The sequence below is a fragment of the Lampris incognitus genome, chromosome 7, assembly GCF_029633865.1.
Source record: "Lampris incognitus isolate fLamInc1 chromosome 7, fLamInc1.hap2, whole genome shotgun sequence".
Lineage (NCBI taxonomy): Eukaryota > Metazoa > Chordata > Actinopteri > Lampriformes > Lampridae > Lampris > Lampris incognitus.
Window position 1 is genome coordinate 33,324,892 of NC_079217.1, and position 22,256 is coordinate 33,347,147.

Here is a 22,256-nt window from a genome sequence, read left to right on the forward strand (position 1 = left end):
GTCAACGAAGATGATCCCGAACTTCGAAAGGCTCTCGTGTGCAACACTGAGACAAAGGAACAGAGATCTTTATTAGACCACCTGAAGAAGTTCTCGGACTGGACAAGAGCTGTAAAGGCAGTTGCAAGATTACAGCGAATGGCCAACCTGTTTTGGACCAGTTGGAGGAAAGAATCTCTTCTGAACCTGCAACCAAGACAGAAGTGGTGTAAAAACAGAAGGAACTCAAAAGTCAATGACATCGTCCTTCTCCAAGACGAACAGACACCACGCAACGAGTGGAGACTAGCAAGAGTCCCTGACGTCTACCCAGGGCAAGATGGTAGGGTCAGAAAGCTGAAGCTGCTAGTTAGCCACACCACATTCGATAGCAAAGGGAAAGCTACAACCAGCACAATGTATCTAGAAAGACCTATACACAAAGTAGTTATTTTAATAGAAGCAGATTAGAGTACAGAGTACCACAGCGAGTTTCTTACTTACCTGGTACCTATGATATAGAAGTTTACCTGTTGAGAAAAAAAGGAAAAGGAAAACTTACCTGTAAACGTACCTTTCTAACTTTGAGAAATATCCTTTGATGATATGGTACCTGCAATAACATTGTTTTTGAGAAATCCTACATACTGTTAAGTTTGTGTAATTTGGTGGGAGTGTAAATGTAGCCATAATGTTATTTACATTTCACATTAATGGTTGATTCCATGCTTGGTTTGTACGTTGTTTGTTCGTTGGTTGTTGGGTGACACATGGTTTGATTTGTTTGTGATTGTTTCCATGTGTGCATTTGGGTGTGGTCTCGCGTTGTTTGGGAGACGTGTTTTCGCCTTCTTTTCCGGTCGCGCACTTCCGCCTGCTTCCTAGCGGGATGATGCATGGACTTTCGGGTGGCCTGCGGTCTTTTCTCGTTGTTCGCGGGCATCATGGGTTAAAGTTTGTCACGGAAGCTATAAGGACATCAAAGACAATCATTGCAAGTTTCACGGACATTCCCTCATTCTGGCATGCAGCCAACGAGGTACGTTATGTATGTTATATGTAGCCCACGTTATGTGCGGTCTGATTTTATGTTAATTGTGCTAATTGTATTGTGTCATGTATACAGTTTTCACGGTGTTGATGGAGATTTGGAGACTTCATTAAACCTGTTCAAGAAAGCTACTTGTGTTCGCCGTGCCTTGGGGGGATTTACAGCTGGGGACAGGGTCTCTGCAGATACAGACACCGCCAAACACGTCTAGTGGGTCATAAGAGATGATTGAGAGGGATTATTTTTGTATGAGTGCGTACGTTGATTTTTAGGATAATCCTACTCGTTTTACTTTTAAATATACTGTAACGTGCATGGATAAGTAGACACGTTAGCCCTTGGTTAACGGGTCGAACCCTTTAGTCGAGCGGTTAACGATGTCATTTGCGGAGTGGGACACACGGGTTCGCGGCTGCCCCCCTGAATTCGCTACAATGGTGTCAGAAGTGGGATGCGCGCGGACGCGTTTCCCGAAGGAGGTGAGTATGGTGACGTGCATGGATAGACACATTAGCGGCTAACTCGTTCGGTGAGTAAGATAAGGGCTAACGGTTAGCCCTTAGCTTACTGACCGGAACCTTCTGTCGAGTGGTTAGCGATGTCGCCCGCGGTGCGGGACGTATGGGTTCGCGTACCGGCTGCGGCGGTTCCTGCGGTTGCCCCCCGAATTCGTTACAACACTTTCCTACAGTAATGCATTACTTGCACTTTTTTTTTTACTTGCTCCATACAGTACGTATTTAGGAGTCTCCCTTTATGTATTTGTCTTGCATTTTCAGTGGAGACAGTTCTACCCTAAGCCAGATACAGAAGACAAAAAAAAATACAATTACATACAAAACTTTCTAAACTTTATTCATGGATACACTGATAAAACACACACACTTACTTAGACCAATGCAGACAACAGTGAATATTAATGTAACATAAAAAAAACTTAGCCCAAATTATCACACATATATGACAATGACAGTCTGGTAAACTGTTAGCTGTCTATTACAGTGTCATTTGTCCTTGTGTGTTATACTGCATAACTTTTTACCTGTGTTGGATTATGGAGATCTTTTGTACATGAATGCTTCTGCTCAATGTCTCTGCGCGTTAGACACTGCCTACCATTCTTCTTTGAGATTTATTACTAATTGCAAATCATTGACACATCACTGTGAGTTGTATGGTCGGGTGGGATGGCCTGCTCTGGCCACCCAAAGGCTCAGTCATTGGTATACTTTTATATATAAGGCAATCCTCGGTCTACTGCCTTCCTACATTTGTGACTTAATTGCACTGAGAAGTGCTGGCCTTTACTCCTCTCGTTATCTTGACTATGTGTTGCTTTCTGTTCCATATGCCCGCACTGAATTGGGTAAAAAGGCTTTTGTTCATTCTGCACCTTTAACCTGGAATATGTTGCAGAATGACTGGAAATTTAGAGTTAATCTCACTGAGCCGTTTTAAATCCAAATTGAGAGTACTTGAAGCTGATTTCACAACATGTACTTGTTTTTTATAATCTGCTTGTAATTTCCTTTTTTGTCTTTATTTTATTTTATTTTATTTTTCTCTTTTGTTTGTGTTTTCAAATGTGTAATCTTGCAACTGTGTGATTTTGTAACTGTGCTTTCTAATTGCTGCTGCCTATCTTGGCCAGGTCTCCCTTGAAAAAGAGGTTTGTAATCTCAACGGGATCCTCCTGGTTAAATAAAGGTTAAATAAAATAAAAAAATAAAATAACTGAAAGTAAATTTGGCATGGTTGTACATATGATCATACATAAATTCTCTTGTGCAGAAAAAACCCCCCCAGAAAATAATCAACTCCGTTAATAATCAATACAAACAATACAGAAACGATAGCTTGGCAAGCAAAGAGTCTTGCAAGTAGATCACGCTGCAAGTGCTGAGCAGCGTTATCAGTTTGACCCACTTCCAAGAGTCATAAGTAGGGCCCTACCAAATTCACGGCTGTGAAAATCGCGTCGCGGACCGTGAAATCAGCCTCTTCCCGTGTAATTGACCATTTGCACAATCCTCACCTGAATGAGGAGGTCAAATTCATTTCCAAAAATGCCACTAAGCTAATGGACTTGATCACTTGGTTTGAATCTCGACATGTATTAATTCACAAGGCGTACAACAGGGTCATGGATTTGCTCTTTTGGGCAGAAGCACAGGCGAATGAAATTCACTCCGAGCGTGCAGATTTAAATGCCAGTGCTCATCACATGTTTTCTGGCATGATACAAAAGATCAGGCAGTATTACTGCTACGGAGACGAGTCAAACGAGAACATTACGCAAAGTAGATTTAAACAACCAGCGGCCGAATTCCTGAAAGCAGTGCGCATTTTTGACCCTGCACAAATACTTATTTTGACGGTGGATTTAAACTCACTCAGCACGGACATTCCTGGATTTGACAAAAACTGTAGGCTGGAATTGCCGAACTACAAACACATTGAACAAGAGGTGGACACAACTTTACCAGTGCTAGCTTTTTGGAAATCCTCCGAATCTAGGCTACCACATCTTGCTAAAGTAGCGTGGCGCTGTCTGTCAATCCCGACGAACTCTGTGGACGCGGAGAGGGCCGTGTCAAAACATGGACAAGTATTTTCATCGCAGAGACAGAGCATGAAGCCAAGCACCGTCGCAGGATGCTCAGTGCTTACATTCAACCACTAGTACGGTTATGCTGTGTACAGTAGGCTGGGCTATTAAGGCCCTGTGTGAAGAAAAAGTGTAATTTAATCATTGCCGTGAAATGTCGCATTTTTCTTATAGAATCTGTGAAATCTGTGATTTTCGAGAAACTAGGTCCGTGAAATTGAGCGAAATGTACCGTGAATTTGGTAGGACCCTAGTCATAAGGCATGCTAGACTGTACAGACAATACTAAAGGTGAACAATGCAATATGCTAATAATGGACAAGGATATTCAAATATATATATATATTTTTTATATATTTGTAAAGAATGGCAAAAAATAAACATAGAAATGGGACGACATTCTATCCCCAGCATTCAAGACCGCGGTCTGGCTTTGGGTCTTTCGTATTGTGTGTACATCACAATACATACAATATGATTTCCAAATGAATGGGTTTCCAGAAATGACCCTCAGTCTGAAATTGTTGATGGCTCATGTGGATCACGTCTCTTAAAAAAGCCACACTGCAATACAAGGAGAGTGGAGAATTACAGGGGGGGCAAAATATTTATTAAATTATGAAGATGCATTTGTTTGCTTGACTGCGGTCGAAGGATGATGATGATGCATTTGTTTACCTTGATAAGGATGACAATGAAAATTCCCAGGAACAATATACCGCCTATAGAGCCACCAATAACTGCTGACATGGATTTCACTACATGCTGTTTAAGTATTATAACTTCCACCTAAAAAATAATAAACAGACTTGAAAAATATGAATTATGTTTTGAGAGATTAAAGAAGCAAATGTCACATAGTTAAAATGTAATGAATCACCAGTTACCTGTGATGATGTCATTTCTGTGCCTAGAAGTTGGTACTGTTCCTTATCAAAGCCCACACTAGCTGTGGCACTTATAGTGTCAGATGACCCCTGGTAATCCCAAGAAACAGAATGGAAGACAATGACATTAACTAAAAGAGCCTTATTGCTGAGAACTCACAGCAAATAAACAAAAACAAAACTACAGTATAAAATGGAGAACAATTAATTTCACTAGGTTTTTTCTTGTTGTTTTTTTTGGGGAGGATTTTCCCCCTTTTTCTCCCCAATTGTATCTGTCCAATTACCCCACTCTTCCGAGCCATCCCGGTCGCTGCTCCACCCCCTCTGACGATCCGGGGAGGGCTGCAGACTACCACATGCCTCCTCCGATACCTGTGGAGTCGCCAGCCGCTTCTTTTCACCTGACAGTGAGGAGTTTCAGCAGGGGGAAATAGCGTGTGGGAGGATCACGCTATTCCCCCCAGTCCCCCCTCCCCCCCCGAACAGGCGCCCCGACCGACCAGAGGAGGCGCTAGTGCAGCGACCAGGACACATACCCACTCCTGGCTTCCCACCCGCAAACACGGCCAACTGTGTCTGTAGGGACGTCCAACCAAGCTGGAGGTAACATGAGGATACGAGCCACTAAAGATATTTTTTAAAATATTTTACTGATATTGTAATTTAGCTTTTTTTAATTTTTTTTTAAGGGCCTCTAGATTTTGGTCATTAACATGCCCCTTCAAACTCGTACTCCCTCCCAGCAATGTATTGTGATAGTCTTACAAAAAGGGTTTTAAATAATTATCCCAAACCTGACTTTTTTTCCCTTTGGTCACCACCTACTTTTATGCCTTGTCGTATTCGTGTTATAAAAAAAAACAAAAAAACTTTTCAAATCAAATTGATCTTGAAATGTAAATTTTCTTTACATTTTTCACTGGAGCGCATGAAGGTTGACCCACCTGAACATCACTAACTGTAACACGTGTCTTTATTATGATGTCGGTCAAGTCCCACACTGTGCAATGGACAGCATATTTCTGTGTTCACATTGAACAATGAAAAATCATCAGAATCTTAATAATGATGAATATGAAAGTGACATATTTTCATTATTGCAAGGTACTAATGAATGGAGGGATAATTCTGACAAAATACACAAAATAAAAACAACGAATGAATAAATGTGTCTGAATTTGGTATCAAAGAGGAGGCTGGGTGACGTGAAAGGCTGAGGCATCTTTAACCATGCAAGCAAATTAAAAAAAACAAAACATAAAAGTTGTTCACTAGCTAACTACATGTTTAAAAGTATTTCCAAACACTACCAAATCTGTGGACAGAAGCAGTATGTGACATATAGGCGGGTAACTGTATGCAAAATCCACGGTTTGATAGGTACCTTGGTTTTGGAGTCACAGTTCGGTATGTTTTTGGTACAGCGGGGGGGGGGGGACAAAACATAAAATCGCTTCTATTCTTTTTTTTTTATCAAGCAGTGATTTACTGAACTAACTATGGCTCTGCCTTTCTCAAATGAAAAAAAACGTGTTGATACTGCTGCATCTCAAATGAGTGAGCAAGTTGGACGTACAGCCAGCAACAAACCCGATGGCAGTGGAACAATGCCGGCATGTAGTGTCCATCCAGTCCACCTGTCTGTCTTTGTCCACTCGCTGTAGTTCGCTTAGAAACCGTAATGTTGCCAAACAGCAGACTTTAATGATACTCCAGTATACTGAAGATACTCCAGTATACTGGAGTATCTTCAGTATACTCTGGTTCGGCTCTGGTTTATCTGCATTCACCATAACTATGAGACTGCACTGTTCTAAATCACCTGCCATGTGTGTGAGTGTGTGTGTTTTGTGGGCGGCTGAACATACAACTTCCGGACCTTTGTCAAAGTGCAGGAAGGAAACTCAAAGTTTTAAATTAAATTCTGCACACACAAAAGTTTCACATGTACAGTGGTTAAAACAATTCAATGCAAAAGACTCAAACCGAAATTTTCTGTGTGAATATGTGTACCGTTACACCCCTAGTAGGACTTGTCTTTTGACTGATAAGTTGAGTTTCCATGAAAAATCTTATTAATTCATGGTGCAAATAAGTCAGTAAATACATAAATGTGCAATGAAATAAAATGTTTTGCTTGTACAGTGTTTTGGTATTTATATTTTAGTTTATTTAATATTGTCACTTTATATTTGCATATGTTCCATAATTTGATTATCTTAACATATTGTTGACTGCATTGCAAAATTAATTCATTAATTTAGTCATGCATGTTTTATCCTTCTGAATTGTCCCTCCACTGTAAGGTACTTACTGGCATTGATGTTTTATCCCGCAGCATCACACATTTATCCTTTAATTCAAAAGAAACCATTAAATCTACATACAAAACATAAAACACATAATCAACTGCAGCATGTGTCATCTGAATGTTAAAATTGTGTTGACATACCTTGGGCTCCACGTGAGTTATGATTATGTCAGTGTGCTGGGCTGGTAGCCATATGCCAATGCTAACATTTAAAGTTGCGTTGTATTTGTTCTCCCCAAGCAGCTGGAAGAAAAAGTCAAAACAAAGCATGGAAAAAACTTAAAGAAAACTTTGAATTAAAACCCATCTTGTGTTTGTTTTAGTGCAAACTCACCTTGAATGTATATTGGATGTCTTTTTTCTCAACTTCGTCTGTAAATTTCACTGATTTTGTGTTGACTTCCCTGTAAAAAGTTAAATATTTTATGATTACTAATGAATACGATTAGCTGATGAAGATGACTTTTTTTTGCCCCCAATTCGTTTACCCTTCTAGTTCTTCATTGGAGACTTACCCTGCTACTTGGACTTTCAAAGCATTCCTAATCCTAAAGTGGTATGTCTGGTTGTCCAGCTCCCGGGTGCCACGATTCTCACTAAAAATACAGCTTCATGTTCAGCTGCAGCAACACTTAGTATGACAAAATAACTTAAAAAGACATTTTTCAAATCTTCAGATGAAACTAAAAGAGAAATTAAAATTTGAAGTTATTTAGGAAACCATCTGTAACTACTACAAGGCTGAAAATAAGCTTCCAAACCATGTTAAATTTGCCATGATGTTGCCGTCCAGCATGTCCGACTTTGTGTCCACCAGCTGCCAATGGATTGCAAAAATGGCCTATGCAGAAAAACAATGATAATAAATGTCTCTTGCATACAATTGTCCAAGAGTTTGTAATATAATCAGGTTGAAAAAAATGCACATATTTTAATTTTTGTGCTCAATTTTTTTGTTAAATACAAAAGAAAGAAGCTATATTTTGAGTCAATAGAAACAATGCCATTTATTTATTTATTTATTAAACACTATTTAATTACTCATTATAAAGTGTATTATAATTAAGAAGATAACCAAATTGTCAAAGGTGGTGTAAGCCCAGCATGCTGTTAGTGTTGGCAGGCTGCTTTACCCGTTCCCCTCTCTTGAAGACTGGATGCAGAAGGTGACACTTAAGGTGGGAATATGACTCTTTCAATTCATTTTCACATGCTGAGCCCCTAAGCGTCATTGAATTCTGGAGAAAACAATTAAAGATTTGCTCGTAGTCGGTTCAAGCAATAAAGTAAAACCTTGAATACTGAGTTTTAATGAAGTCAATTTAGAAGCTGTATTACCGATGTCATATGGCTATACTGAAGGACACGAGGGTATGTCAGAACCAGCATCGTCATGTAGGCTCCATCCCCACTGTTGGTCAGGTTGAAGGATATTTCTATGCTCTCAGTTGACCCGATGACAAGAAATTTGTCACTAAAGGGTCATAATGCATGATAAGAACAGAGAAACATTAGACATTAGCAATTCCACAGTATTCATGGTGTCTTGATTCTTAACATTGAGACCAATTGTGCATGATAAAAGTTGTTAATAGTACAGATTTAAAACAATTATCGTTGATGATAAAGATAAATTGTCACCGTGTCTGAAATCTGACTCACCTAAGCCTCGTCTGAGACAGGGATATCTTTTCAACACATTTGTTGCTTATGGCACACTCTCTCTCAAATTCTATCTGCAATTACAAAATGTTGAAAAGGGGTGATGAAATTTTGTTAAGTATTTTAGTCAGGAAACAAAAAAAAGACTTTCAATGTAGACATCAAAAAGAACAACCCTGTGTTTGCAGTTTACTTGTGTGCTCATTTGTATATTTTGTTTGTTTAGCCACAATTAATGTAAGCTACCTTTCCCATAGTTTCATTTGGCGTGAGGGCATCCAAAATCCGAAGAGGTTTACCAGTGACTGGCAAGGGTAACGAGAAGGTAAACCGCACTATGATGGGTGAATGACAATCATAGCAGCCCTAAAGAGAGGAGAGAATATTAGTTTATTATAGTGTCCTTCTTTCTCTGTGGTTGTGGAGGCTGTAGATTTGACTGACTTACCACAAAACTCAGAGGGATGGAAGAGCCAAGGCAGTCCTGATCAAAAAGAACGGTCAAGTTTCCCTCTTTGTCTGCTTTGTTGTCAAAACTGAGTCGTTTTTTGTTTTGACCTATATCCAGATGAATGCTGTATGGGATTTGAAGTTCTTCCCTATCTGAGTCAAGGAAGAGGAGGGAAAACACATGATTCTTGTATATGATATGATATTACACATAATCAAACAACATCATAATCAAACAATATTGTTTTTCATATAGCAAAAATCAGGCTCAAAACCTGTTTAGTTAATTGCACACATACTAGCAATAGCTCCCCGTTGGGTATTGAGACAGATTTTCAGGGTGACTGGCTTGGTGTTTTGGTTTAGCTGCCATTGAAGAGGAATATTATCTGGATTCAGGGTTAGGTGAGGTTTGAAAACAATGACTGGAAGAGTTCTGGGAAATGGAATAAAATTACATTAGCAAACATGTAAGCTATAAATATTTCTCCTTAAAGGAAAAGGAAATGCATGGTAAAAATACAGTTGGGTGAGAATAATTGTGATATGAAATAGGGATTCATGTGAATAACTGAAAATAAAGCGCACACTGAACTAAGATATCCATGTCAGCTAGTTAGTTTTTAAGCAGAATTGATGATTTCATGGACACTATCACTGAAACCTTTTAAAAATTTATTTCTGATTTTTCCCTTTTTTCTCCCAATTTAGTGGCCAATCGATCCCTAATTTAATTCAAACATCCACCCTCGTACTGCATGCGTTCGCCAACTGCATCTCTCCGGCCGGCAGTCTCGAACGAGACGCCTCCCCACTTTCGTGACGAGGCGAATCCAGGCCGAACCACTGCTTTTTCCGACACACACACAGACGCATTCACGTGACGAACACAAGCCGACTCCGCCCCCCTCCCGAAGACAGCGTTGCCAATTATCGCTGCTTCATCGAGTCCGGCCATAGTCGGATCTGACGAGACCGGGGCGCGAACCCCAGTCCCCAGTGGGCAACTGCATCGACACAAAGCCGCTACACCACCGCGGACTTTTTCATTGAAACCTTTTAAAGCCCAATGCCCCGGACAGTGTAAGTGCTGTGACGTGACGAAGGCTTTGTACACAGTGAGTAATGGCAAAGCCACTCCTGCAAGAGATTCACCAAGGGACCAATTTGCCACATTCACTCCTTATGAAATGTGAATAATCATGGCCAAAGGCACTGTGGGATAACAGGTGGTGTGAATGTGGTCTGGCACACGAAGGAAGAAGCTTAGTTCATTGCTAAGAAACTCCATCAGTGCCAATCTTCAATAAAGGACTATCTCAGTTTCTCAGCATTGAGACTATTTGACGTTGTGGATCACTAACGCAGAAGACTGCATGACGCCTCCTAGTAACATGACAACAGTGAGAAAAAAAAAAGAAAAAATCTTAAAACGTTCTCGTAAATGGTCAAACATGCCTGAACATTTTCTGACAGGTTCTCAGTTTTAAAATCTACCAACCCATGCATGTGTTGTTACATTATCTATTCCTTAAATAGGTCAAACACCTTTTTTCGTTCTCCTGGGACATTTTGCTGTGGATTTTGTCATGATGTTTCTCACTTACTCTAGGACAGTTACTGTGCTTTTGCTCCCAACACCGATATAACGCTGTCTTTGATTGTCTTTTTTGGTCGAAAAAGTGCTGATGGACCGACCAAAATGGCGAAGCTTCATGCTGATTTCCGCAGGGGAGATTCTCTACAGAAAAGAAGATGAACATTGTGAGAAATGGTACTTTACTAAGGTTCTTCCTTTTTACATTTTATTCAAAACCTTTCATTTTCTTAGCTATCATTTGCCAGTAACATGTGCCTGAGGACAACCTTTTCAAACCATAAGCATTGTAAAATGTAGAACATACTAATTCATCTTAAGCATAAGAGTACAGCAGAGATAGCCACAGCTTCAATTGATTTCCAAATAAACTACCTGTGAGAAGTGTTTATGAAGCTTCCCTTGTGCTCCGTTGTAGATATAAATACTTCCAGAGCTTTCAGGCCATCCATCCTCCTCCAGTGGTGCACCAACAGCCACATCATTGTACTTATCCCCATCCAGATCTCCAACATCAGCAATGGCTGCCCCAAATCTGGCAAAAACATATTTATCCAAACCTTGCCACTTAAAGTCCTCCTCTCTGAACAGTTTCTGAGAAAAGAAACCAAGAGAAACAACCATTTAGTCTGGCTGCAGAATGGACAGAAAGGTTTGGTTGTGAAATGACACATTCACCAGTTGACAAATGTAACACACACTCATCTCACAACTGTCAATTCAGGTCAAGTTTATTTGTATAACCCAAATTCTCAAGGTAGCCCTAAAGGGCTTTACAATCAGTACAATGTACAACAATATATTACATTACATTACAGTCATTTAGCCAACACTTTTATCCAACGCAACTTACAATAAGTGCGTACAATAACTGCATATACAGTGCATCCGGAAAGTATTCACACCCCTTCACTTTCCCCACATTTTGTTATGTTACAGCCTTATTCCAAAATGGAGTAAGTTCCTTTTTTTTCTCATCAATCTACACACAATACCCCATAATGACAAAGTGAAAAAAGTTTTGTAGAAATTTTTGCAAATTTATTAAAAGTAAAAAACTGAAATATTGCATGTACATAAGTATTCACACCCTTTACTCAGTACTTGGTTGAGGCACCCTTGGCAGCTATTACAGCCTCAAGTCTTCTTGGGTATGAAGCTACAAGCTTGGCACACCTATATTTGGGGTATTTCTCCCATTCTTCTCTGCAGATCCTCTCGAGCTCTGTAAGGTTAGATGGGAGCGTCGCTGCACAGCTTTTTTCAGGTCTTTCCACAGTTGTTCAATGGGGTTCAAGTCTGGGCTCTGGCTGGGCCACTCAAGGACATTCACAGACTTGTCCCGAAGCCACTCCTTCGTTGTCTTGGCTGTGTGCTTAGGGTCGTTGTCGTGTTGAAAGGTAAACCTTCGCCCCAGTCTGAGGTCCCGAGCGCTCTGGAGCAGGTTTTCATCAAGGATCTCTCTGTACTTTGCTCCATTCATCTTTCCCTCGATCCTGACTAGTCTCCCAGTTCCTGCCGCTGAAAAACATCCCCACAGAATGATGCTGCCACCACCATGCTTCACTGTAGGGATGGTATTAGCAAGGTGATGAGAGGTGCCTGGTTTCTTCCAGATGTGACATTTGGCATTCAGGCCAAAGAGTTCAATCTTGGTTTCATCAGACCAGATAATCTTGTTTCTCATGGTTTGAGAGTCCTTTAGGTGCTTTCTGGCATGATGGAGACCACTGTGCTCTTCGGGACCTTCAAAGCTGTAGAATTTTTTTATACCCTTCCCCAGATCTGTGCCTCGATAAAATCCTGTCTCAGAGGTCCTTTGACTTCATGGCTTGATTTCTGCTCTGACATGCACTGTCAACCGTGGGACCTTATATAGACAGGTGTGTGCCTTTCCAAATCATGTCCAATCAATTGAATTTACTACAGGTGGACTCCAACAAGATGAAGAAACATCTCAACGATGATCAGTGGAAACAGGATGAACCTGAGCTCAATTTTGAGTGTCATAGCAAAGGGTGTGAATACTTATGTACATGCAATATTTCAGTTTTTTATTTTTAATAAATTTGCAAAAATGTCTACAAAACCTTTTTCACTTTGTCATTATGGGGTATTGTGAGTAGATTGATGAGAAAAAAAAGGAATTTAATCCATTTTGGAATAAGGCTGTAACATAACAAAATGTGGGGAAAGTGAAGGGGTGTGAATACTTTCCGGATGCACTGTACGTATGACAGTATATGATATACGACTTGGACCTTAGACCTGACTGAGGAATAACTCCACAAGAAAAACCTCATCAGGAAAAAAAAGCATGCAACAACATGTAATACATATAACTAGCATGAAATTAAACACAATACTTGAGTTTTTAAGAAACTGCCCATGCTCTTGGATTCTTAGTTATTGCTATAGATTACACTTTTAATCCAGAATTTTGTGTGTATTCAGTTTAGAATGACACCCCAGTTCAGGGATGGACAACATGATCCAGAAAGGGCCAGTGTGGGTGCAAGTTTTTGTTCCAACCAAGCAGTTACACACCTAATTCTATTAGTCAACCAATAGTCTTTGCTAAGGACCTTGATTTGTAGAATCAGGTATGTAACTGCTTGGCTGGAACAAAGACTTGCACCCTCACGGGCCCTTTCTGGATCATGTTGCCCATCCCTGTCCCAGTTGTTCAATATTTGCTGGCATGAAAAATTGTACATTCACATCTTTACATTCAAGCGAAAGAACTTGTCCTAAATAAAGTTAAGTATCCATTTCTTACTTACCTGCTCAAGTTTGTAGACATATACTCTGCCCTCCTCCCCACTTTGGTGGAATGATGATGCTCCTATGAGCAGATAGTCTGTCACCCCGTTCTGGTCAATGTCTAAAGCACATAATACTGAGCCAAAATATGAGCCAACCTAAACATGGTGAAATTAAAAAAAAACAGACTATTTACAAAGTTAAATTGTACTTGTGAACTTGGTGCAATATATCAGAAACGGGTGAGTTTAAATGTTGCATGCAATCCCCAAGTGATGGCGGCAGACTGTGTTGTAAATAGATGTAGTTTGGGATTTTGGATATCTCTTCACAAAATGCATGCCCCAGATAGATTCATTGTTGCAGTTGCTGCAATCAGAGTTTAATAATTTGACCGACCTGATCACCGTGTAGAATCTGAAGTTGTGTCTGTGTGTTTGCCTCGAAGACAAATACCCCCCCTGTCAGATAGTAACGGGGGGCCCCTGAGATGTAGAGAATCCCAGAGGAGCCTGTAGCTGACAACACACTGTAGCCTGGCAAACACACATGCAGATACACACACACACACACACCACTTTGTATTGTTTTTTGCATCAGTTCCATTAAAGACAAGATAGTAGTTAAGATGAGGGTTTTCATAAGGGGGGAGAGGGGTTAGAATGATTCAGGGGGCCCTAACTTACAGGGTGCTCTTAGAAATGTCAGTTTCTAAATTTATTCCCTTAATTGTCTTTGTCTTGTCTCCTTAATGTTAATACAAACACTACAAACAATTTTTTCACATAGATTATTTGCACAAGTAACCGAGTTGTGTGGTAGAATCTGCAATCACCAACACCACAATACTCCCAATCCCCCTATTCACGAAAATGTTAAGTCCTTCTGCTCCGTGTACAGTAGGGTTACTGGTCTGGTATAAAGAATAAGCCATGAAAAAGATGGAATGGCAGGGGTTCTTCATGCTCCATTCAAACAATCAAAAGCAATTAACTTAATGAAACAGATATATTTTTGTATTATTGTTACTGTCACATACAACATGCTGGATGCATTTATGTTGGGTAGTGCGGTGGCCATGCATTGGTTGGGGCCAGGGACAATACTGTCTTGTCATGGGGCCCAGTATTCCTGGAAGCATCCCTGTTTATGACTGTCCCCAGATCTTAATATCTTTGCTGCTGTACCACTACTGCTATAGATAACATATGTATATCTCAATCTCATTTTCCAGTGACAGACTGAGCGTCTATGCAGAACAAGTGCATTTGTATATGAGACATCACAAAAGCCACCCTTTGTAAATTTTGTTGGAAACTGCAAAGAAATAATCAAGACATAATATTTATGATAAATTTATGATAAATTCTTGATCTGTGTTTAACCTGGATAGAGTTACAGATGGGGAGGGTTTATATTTCAGTTTACTGAGTCGTTGGACTAAGTTGTCATTCTCAGATGATTATACCAGTTTTTTGTTTTGTTTTTGTTTTTTTGCATCCTTTTTGTATTCTGACCACTCAGTTTATTTTGTACTTAAAGCTGTGGTAAGGGATTTCTGACCAGTAAATTGCAGATGGCAGCAGTACAGAAATCAAAGCACACACTCGGGTAAGCTGCTCTTCATCAGCCGTTCCTTCCTGTCTCACTCCAGCTATAGAGAGCCAAACAATTCAGAAGCTTTGCCAAACTGGACATCACCTATCTATTGGACAGCACCACCCAGTTGGACAGCACCATCCATTTGGACAGCACCATCTAGTTGTTTAGTGAGATATGTCCTGTCGGACCGCCCTGGGTTTGACTGGGTAGGGCTAGATTGTTCTGGAAGAGCTCGATAGTATAATAAAGTGAACCACACAAACTGTGCAAACTGAAATCCAATGGCTCTCTCATGACCAGGTCCACTTGCAAGCTAATACTAACAAAGGTTGTTCTTGTTAATGAATATTGTAATATATTATATTTTAAAGCCATCCATCCATTATCCAAACCGCTTATCCTGCTCTCAGGGTTGCGGGATGCTGGAGCCTATCCCAGCTTTTTTCTTAATACAGGCCTACTACTACTACCACTATTACTTTCAGCTGCTCCCGTTAGCGGTCGCCACAGTGGATAATCCGATTCCATCTCTTCCTGTCCTCTGCATCTTCCTCTGTCACACCAGCCACTTGCATGTCCTCCCTCACAACATCCATAAACCTCCTCTTTGGCCTTCCTCTTTTCCTCTTGCCTGGCAGCTCCATATTCAGCATCCTTCTCCCAATATACCCAGCATCTCTCCTCCACACATGTCCAAGCCATCCCAATCTTGCCTCTCTTGCTTTGTCTCCTAACCATCCAACCTGAGCTGCCCCCCTAATATACTCATTCCTAATCCTGTCCTTCATCACTCCCAATGAAAACCCTATCTTAATACAGGCCAATCGTATACATTTTCTATTTATTCAGCGATTGAAGTATATTTCTATTATTTAATGAATTTGTCCATTATTTCTTGCCGTGGTTATTAGACTACACTTTACCAGCATTTAATTGAGGCTTTAAGTAGAGGACTCAATACTAGTGTAATAAATATAGCAAGGCTATCTAATTATTTCAAATTGTTTCCTGATTTGTCTTACCTAAGTAAGAGAACCTTTGTCCCGAGGAGTTCCCCTGTAAGAAAATTGCATTTTTCTGCAGGGTGGATTTGAGGATCACTCCCCCACTCCAGTCATATGCTCCAACCGCCCCAAATAGGACAGAGCTCTAAAGAGACAGGGCATCCAGTTATTATCATGTATATATACAATATATTCAGTTTCTTAGCTCATATCCCAACCATATTCAATGCTGTTCATATTCATCGCCAAGTTCCAGTCACACATTATATATATATATACACACACACACACACATATAGACTCACTGGCCACTTTATTAGGTACACCTTGCTAGTACCGGGTTGGACCCCCTTTTGCCTTCAGAACTGCCTTAATCCTTCGTGGCATAGATTCAACAAGGTACTGGAAACATTCCTCAGAGAGTTCGGTCCATATTGACATGATAGCATCACGCAGTTGCTGCAGATTTGTCGGCTGCACATCCATGATGCGAATCTCCCGGTCCACCACATCCCAAAGGTGCTCTATTGGATTGAGATCTGGTGACTGTGGAGGCCTTTTGAGTACAGTGAACTCATTGTCATGTTCAAGAAACCAGTCTGAGATGATTCGAGCTTTATGACATGGTGCGTTATCCTGCTGGAAGTAGCCATCAGAAGATGGGAACACTGTGGTCATAAAGGGATGGACATGGTCAGCAACAATACTCAGGTAGGCTGTGGCGTTGACACGATGCTCAATTGGCACTAAGGGGCCCAAAGTGTGCCAAGAAAATATCCCCCACACCATTACACCACCACCACCAGCCTGAACCGTTGATACAAGGCAGGATGGATCCATGCTTTCATGTTGTTGACGCCAAATTCTGACCCTACCATCCGAATGTCGCAGCAGAAATCGAGACTCATCAGACCAGGCAACGTTTTTCCAATCTTCTATTGTCCAATTTTGGTGAGCCTGTACGAATTGTAGCCTCAGTTTCCTGTTCTTAGCTGACAGGAGTGGCACCCGGTGTGGTCTTCTGCTGCTGTAGCCCATCTGCCTCAAGATTCGACGTGTTGTGCGTTCAGAGATGCTCTTCTGCATACCTCGGTTGTAACGAGTGGTTATTTGAGTTACTGTTGCCTTTCTGTCAGCTCGAACCAGTCTGGCCATTCTCCTCTGACCTCTGGCATCAACAAGGCATTTTCGCCCACAGAACTGCCACTCACTGGATATTTTCTCTTTTTCGGACCATTCTCTGTAAACCCTAGAGATGGTTGTGCGTGAAAATCCCAGTAGATCAGCATTTCTGAAATACTCAGACCAGCCCGTCTGGCACCAACAACCATACCACGTTCAAAGTCACTTAAATCACCTTTCTTCCCCATTCTGATGCTCAGTTTGAACTGCAGCAGATCGTCTTGACCATGTCTACATGCCTAAATGCGTTGAGTTGCTGCCATGTGATTGGCTGATTAGAAATTTGCGTTAACGAGCAGTTGGACAGGTGTGCCTAATAAAGTGGCCGGTGAGTGTATATATATATATATATAATCCAGTTAGTCAAGTAAATTCTCTATGAGACAGTGCAAGCCTGTTTCATGCTATAAGCAATCATCAGCTGTCCATAGAGGGTGGTTGCTTTCACCCACCCTCCATCTTGAAGAACATCCCAGAAAGCATTAATAGAAGACCCTCAAAATTGGCATCTAGTGAGTCCATCTTCGATGAAGCTGCATCCCATACCAAGATGCATTGCAAAAGAGCGGCTACAATTTTAAGCTCAAATACAACCCACCATTAAATACTGACTGCCAGAAAATCAACAAACGTCGCAGAAAATGAAACATCACCTGGTACAACCCACCCTACAGTGGCCACAAACATTGGTAAGCAGTTGTATGAACTTTTGGATACGTGCTTTGTCCCAGACCATCAACTGAGGAAGATTCAATCAGAACACCATCAAAATTAGTTACAGCTGCATGTCTAACATTAAACAAATAATATTGTCCCATACCACAAGAATCATCAACAAATCAATTACACCTTCATCAGAACTGGACTCCCCCAGCTGCAACTGCCGTGTGAATGACTCATGCCCCCTCGAAGGAAAATGCCAGATGAAGGAAGTTATCTACCAAGCTACGATGATGAGAAATGACAACGTCAAAATAGAGACATACGTCGGTCTAACAGAGGGAACATTCAAAAAGAGGCTTTAATGCACATGTGTAGCTTTAGAAACAACCGTTTAAAGAATGTAACATCTTTAAGCCGTTATATTTGGTCATTGGCAGACAGAAACATTGATTATTCAACCACCTGGAAAATCCTCTCAAAGAACAAAGCATATTCAACAAGCAGTAAAATGTGCAATCTAATTCTAACTGAAAAATAGTTTATCATTTGGAAACCAGAAATGTCCACATTGAATAACAGGAATGAATTGGCCAGCAGTTGCAGACATAGATATAAGCACCTATTTTTTAATTACAAATAAATCATGACAATAGACAAATACCAACACCCCCCCCCCCAAATTGGACTATTAGCGATCATATGTTTTTGAAATTTGAATCGCACCTCTGTTAGCGATCACGTGTTTTTGAAATTGTTGTACGTTGCACATCTCCCTTCCCTATTGGACAATGTGCATGTGATGTGCATGACAAGGCAGTAGATGGTATGACCTTTCCTCGAGTAGTTGTATTGACAGCTGATGATTGCTTATAGCATGAAACAGGCTTGTACTGTCTCAAAGAGAATTTACTTGACTAACTGGATTTTATATATATACACACACACACACACACACACACACACACACACACACACACACACACACACACACACACACACACACACACACACATACATACCTTCAATAGAGCTGGTAGCTCTATTGACAGCTGATGGTTGCTTATGGCATGAAACAGACTTGTACTGTCCATTGAAGAATTACTTGAATCACTGGATTATACACACACACACACATTTTTTTTTCTTCTTTTTTTTGGACCTTCAATGGTGTTGTAAGTGCTCAACTAATGAGGAGCGGAATATCAACACGGATACAGGAAAAAAAGATTTTAATACATTGCAGTACAGGCCTGTTTCGTGTGTCTCACACTCATCAGCTGCTAATGTGGTTCAACAAAGAATCGTACAGTTTGCGTTGCATTGGACAGCAACCAATCAGATGAGGAAACATTCAAACTAGAACAACCAATGGGGTAGGTACTTATGATGCACAGCAACCAGTGGAGGGGTAGAAAACATTACAACCAATGGGACTGGGGTTTGTTTTGAAAAGTTTTTAGGGGCCAGGGCACTGTTGAAATTGCGTACATTAAAAATATAACAAGGTAATTTATGTGAATTATATATTGGGGTGGTGTTGGGGCACAGTTGGAAGGACAGGCAGTTAAAATATGAATAAAAAAAAAACCCTAATAAATGTCATATGTGTATCATCTAATGGTAGGGGGAAGAATAAAAAAGACGTTTTACTTATAGTTACAAAGGAGATATTTTTTCGGTATCTACAGCTGGTGGCCAATTCGTTTCTATTATTCAAGGTGGACATATCAGGTCTGCAAATAATAAAATACTTTTCTGCCAAGCACAGGTTACATATTTTACCTCTAACTGAATATGCATTACTCTTTGCAAGGATTTTCCATGAGACAGAATAACTGATATTATTGTCTACCAATGACCAAATGTGGCGGCTTAGGGCCATTGCATTTTTCACGTGCTCATTTCTGAAGCTACTCATATGGGCGTTAAACCTAATTTTAAAAGGGCCCTCTGTTAATCCCACATTAAGTGTCCACATTGTAGTTGCCTTCTCTTGTCACCGATGCCTGGTAGATGATTCCCTCTATCTGGTATTTTTCTTCAAGAGTCTTGAAAAAAAATGTCTTGCTGTCCAACTGAAATTAGGGGTGTGACGCTGGGCAATGCAAACTGTATGATTCTTTGTTGAAACACATTAGCAGCTGATGAGTGCAAGACCCACGAAACAGGCCTGTACTGCAATGTATTAAAATCTTGTTTCCTGTATCTGTGTTGACATATATATATATAAATGAGCAGAGTATTTTGGATACCAAATAAATGAAGCAAAAAGCAAAATACAGATAGAAAAAAACTGTAAAGTTTAACTTAAATCTATGCATCTATGCAAGTGTATTACTTTGGTGCCGATGGACTTACATCAGGAGCCATGTGACTGCTAAATCCAGCCTCTGAGAGTTGGAATTTAAAGCTGTCCCCTTGCTTTATTCCTGTTTTATTGAGTCAAGATTATGTTAGAGCAGGTAACCCACATTAAATGGATTGTTATACGCAGAAGAAAACATGGCCTAAAAGCCAGATTTACCTTCAATTCCACTGATGAGGCTAGTTTCCAGTTGAGCAAGAATATGATCCAAAGCTTTGTAGTCATCAACCCAGAAGAGGTTCTTTTCATTTGCAGTGATGCTTTTCATCTCTTCTTGACTTGTTGTCTTGTTTTTAATTTCTCCAACCTAATTTCATAGCATCAATCATAATAATATATTTGAACTGCACCAACCATGCATTATCAACCTTCCCCTATTGAGAACTGGCTAGCATGGGTTTACTTCTCTTATTTCATCTTTCCCACCCCCCTTTTCTCCCCAATTGTACTTGGCCAATTGAGCCGTCCTGTTCGGCTTACCACCCACAGGCACAGCCAACTGTGTCTGTAGGGATGCCTGACCAAGCCGGAGGTAACAAGGGGATTCGAAACCGACAATCCCTGTGTTGGTAGGCAACAGAATAGACCGCCACGCCACCTGAATGCCCTATTATTTCATCTTGACTGAAGATACATATATTGCAGAGGATGAAAAGAGAACACTTACCCCAATGGCAAATCTTTTAATATTCATTTCAGTGAGCATCCTCAGTGTATTCTCTAGATGATCCTTTTTATCCCAGTACGAGATTTCCCCATCTGACAGCAAAATCATTATTTTCTTGGCATCTGGTTTTGATCCATTTTCAGGCACGAAGGTGTAATTTCTTAAAAACATTGTCAAACACTAGAGTCAACAATGCTAACAGTTGTTTTGGGGGGGGAAAGTTTATAAGTTTAATTACTCTTGTTTGAACAAGGTACTTACAACAAATATTGTATGGCTGAAGCTGTAACCGTTGCATTCATAATTTGTTTGATGTTTTTGACCTTCTCAACAGCTTTTGTACCATTCTCCATACTCTCTTTAAGTAAAAGCTCAGACCTGATGTGTGATCCATACTGAACCACAGCAAAATCACACTAGACAAAGAGAAAAACTGTTAAAAATTCAATTCAAAGCAACGTTCATCAGTAAAAGTTCATTAAATCTTGCTTGGATGTACGTGTGTGAGGAGAGGTTTCGTCAGGTGATAGTGTTGTGTGAATATAGCACCTTGTGGTCAGGCTAAGGGGCATGCCTTCAGAACTGTGTAAACCAATACTCACGTTGAAGCATTTCGACCAGACTTTGGTCATCACCATGGATATGAAGTTTTTAGCTCTCTCAAAATCCGCCGACATTATGCTTGTAGATCCATCAAGTACAAAACCTATCTCTGTACCGGGATCTACAAAACACACACACACACACACACACACACACACACACACACACACACACACACACACACACACACACACGAGCCAATTCATCTAGTTATAAGAAAATGTTATAATACTTATTGCGTGTAATGTACAAGACCCTTGGTGTTTTGATTAATCCAAGTTAAAAAAAAAAAGCTTATGTAATGAATGACGAAATGTACCTTCTGGTTCATCATCATCCTCGTTGTTGTTGTTGTTGTTGTTGTTGTTGTTGTTGTTGTTGTTGTTATTGTTGTTGGTGTTTTCCATTTGATCATCAACTTCAAATCAGACCGGAGTGAAGCATTGGATGAGAGGTAAACAACATTTAGAGAGAAGACATATGTACATGGATTTTCCATTCTTTTTTTTTTCAACCTTCACAAACTGTGCCTTAAATCCACCTACCCATTGTAGCAGGGCTCATCACCTTAACGTCAGCTAAGTCAGAGATAAATGCACATTTCCCATTGAAATCTTCATTCATTTTCCACGCCTTTCTGACCTGTTGGCAGACCTTGGGCAAGAAGATCATAATACTTTATGTTCTGTTCATATTTGCTGGATTCATATTTATGGAATCTGATTTAAATGTGGCCCTCTAGACTTTTGACAATCTCAGTATGTGGGAGTATAGTCTCCAATCAGCCAAATTAAAGCAGCTGTAGACAACTTTTCAAACCCCCCTCCCCAACGTTTCCACCTGTTTTTATCGTTTGCAC

General features: G+C 40.4%; 1 protein-coding gene across 1 annotated transcript; it reads right to left on the minus strand.

Annotated features, from left to right (window-relative positions):
- Nucleotides 1–4,148: 4,148 nt before the first annotated feature.
- Nucleotides 4,149–21,804, minus strand: itgae.2 (integrin, alpha E, tandem duplicate 2). Its single transcript, XM_056282844.1, has 24 exons — nt 21,717–21,804; nt 21,397–21,518; nt 21,056–21,210; nt 20,795–20,954; nt 20,287–20,434; nt 20,121–20,191; nt 15,936–16,062; nt 13,711–13,847; nt 13,332–13,469; nt 10,924–11,142; nt 10,559–10,692; nt 9,251–9,387; nt 8,950–9,104; nt 8,748–8,867; nt 8,502–8,575; nt 8,178–8,313; nt 7,973–8,077; nt 7,601–7,656; nt 7,355–7,435; nt 7,174–7,243; nt 6,981–7,082; nt 4,526–4,615; nt 4,317–4,427; nt 4,149–4,202 (listed from the first exon to the last, which is right to left on the minus strand). Exons 1-24 carry the CDS (start codon nt 21,802–21,804, stop codon nt 4,149–4,151), a joined length of 2,790 nt encoding a protein of 929 aa, XP_056138819.1.
- Between the last annotated feature and the right edge of the window lie 452 nt (nt 21,805–22,256).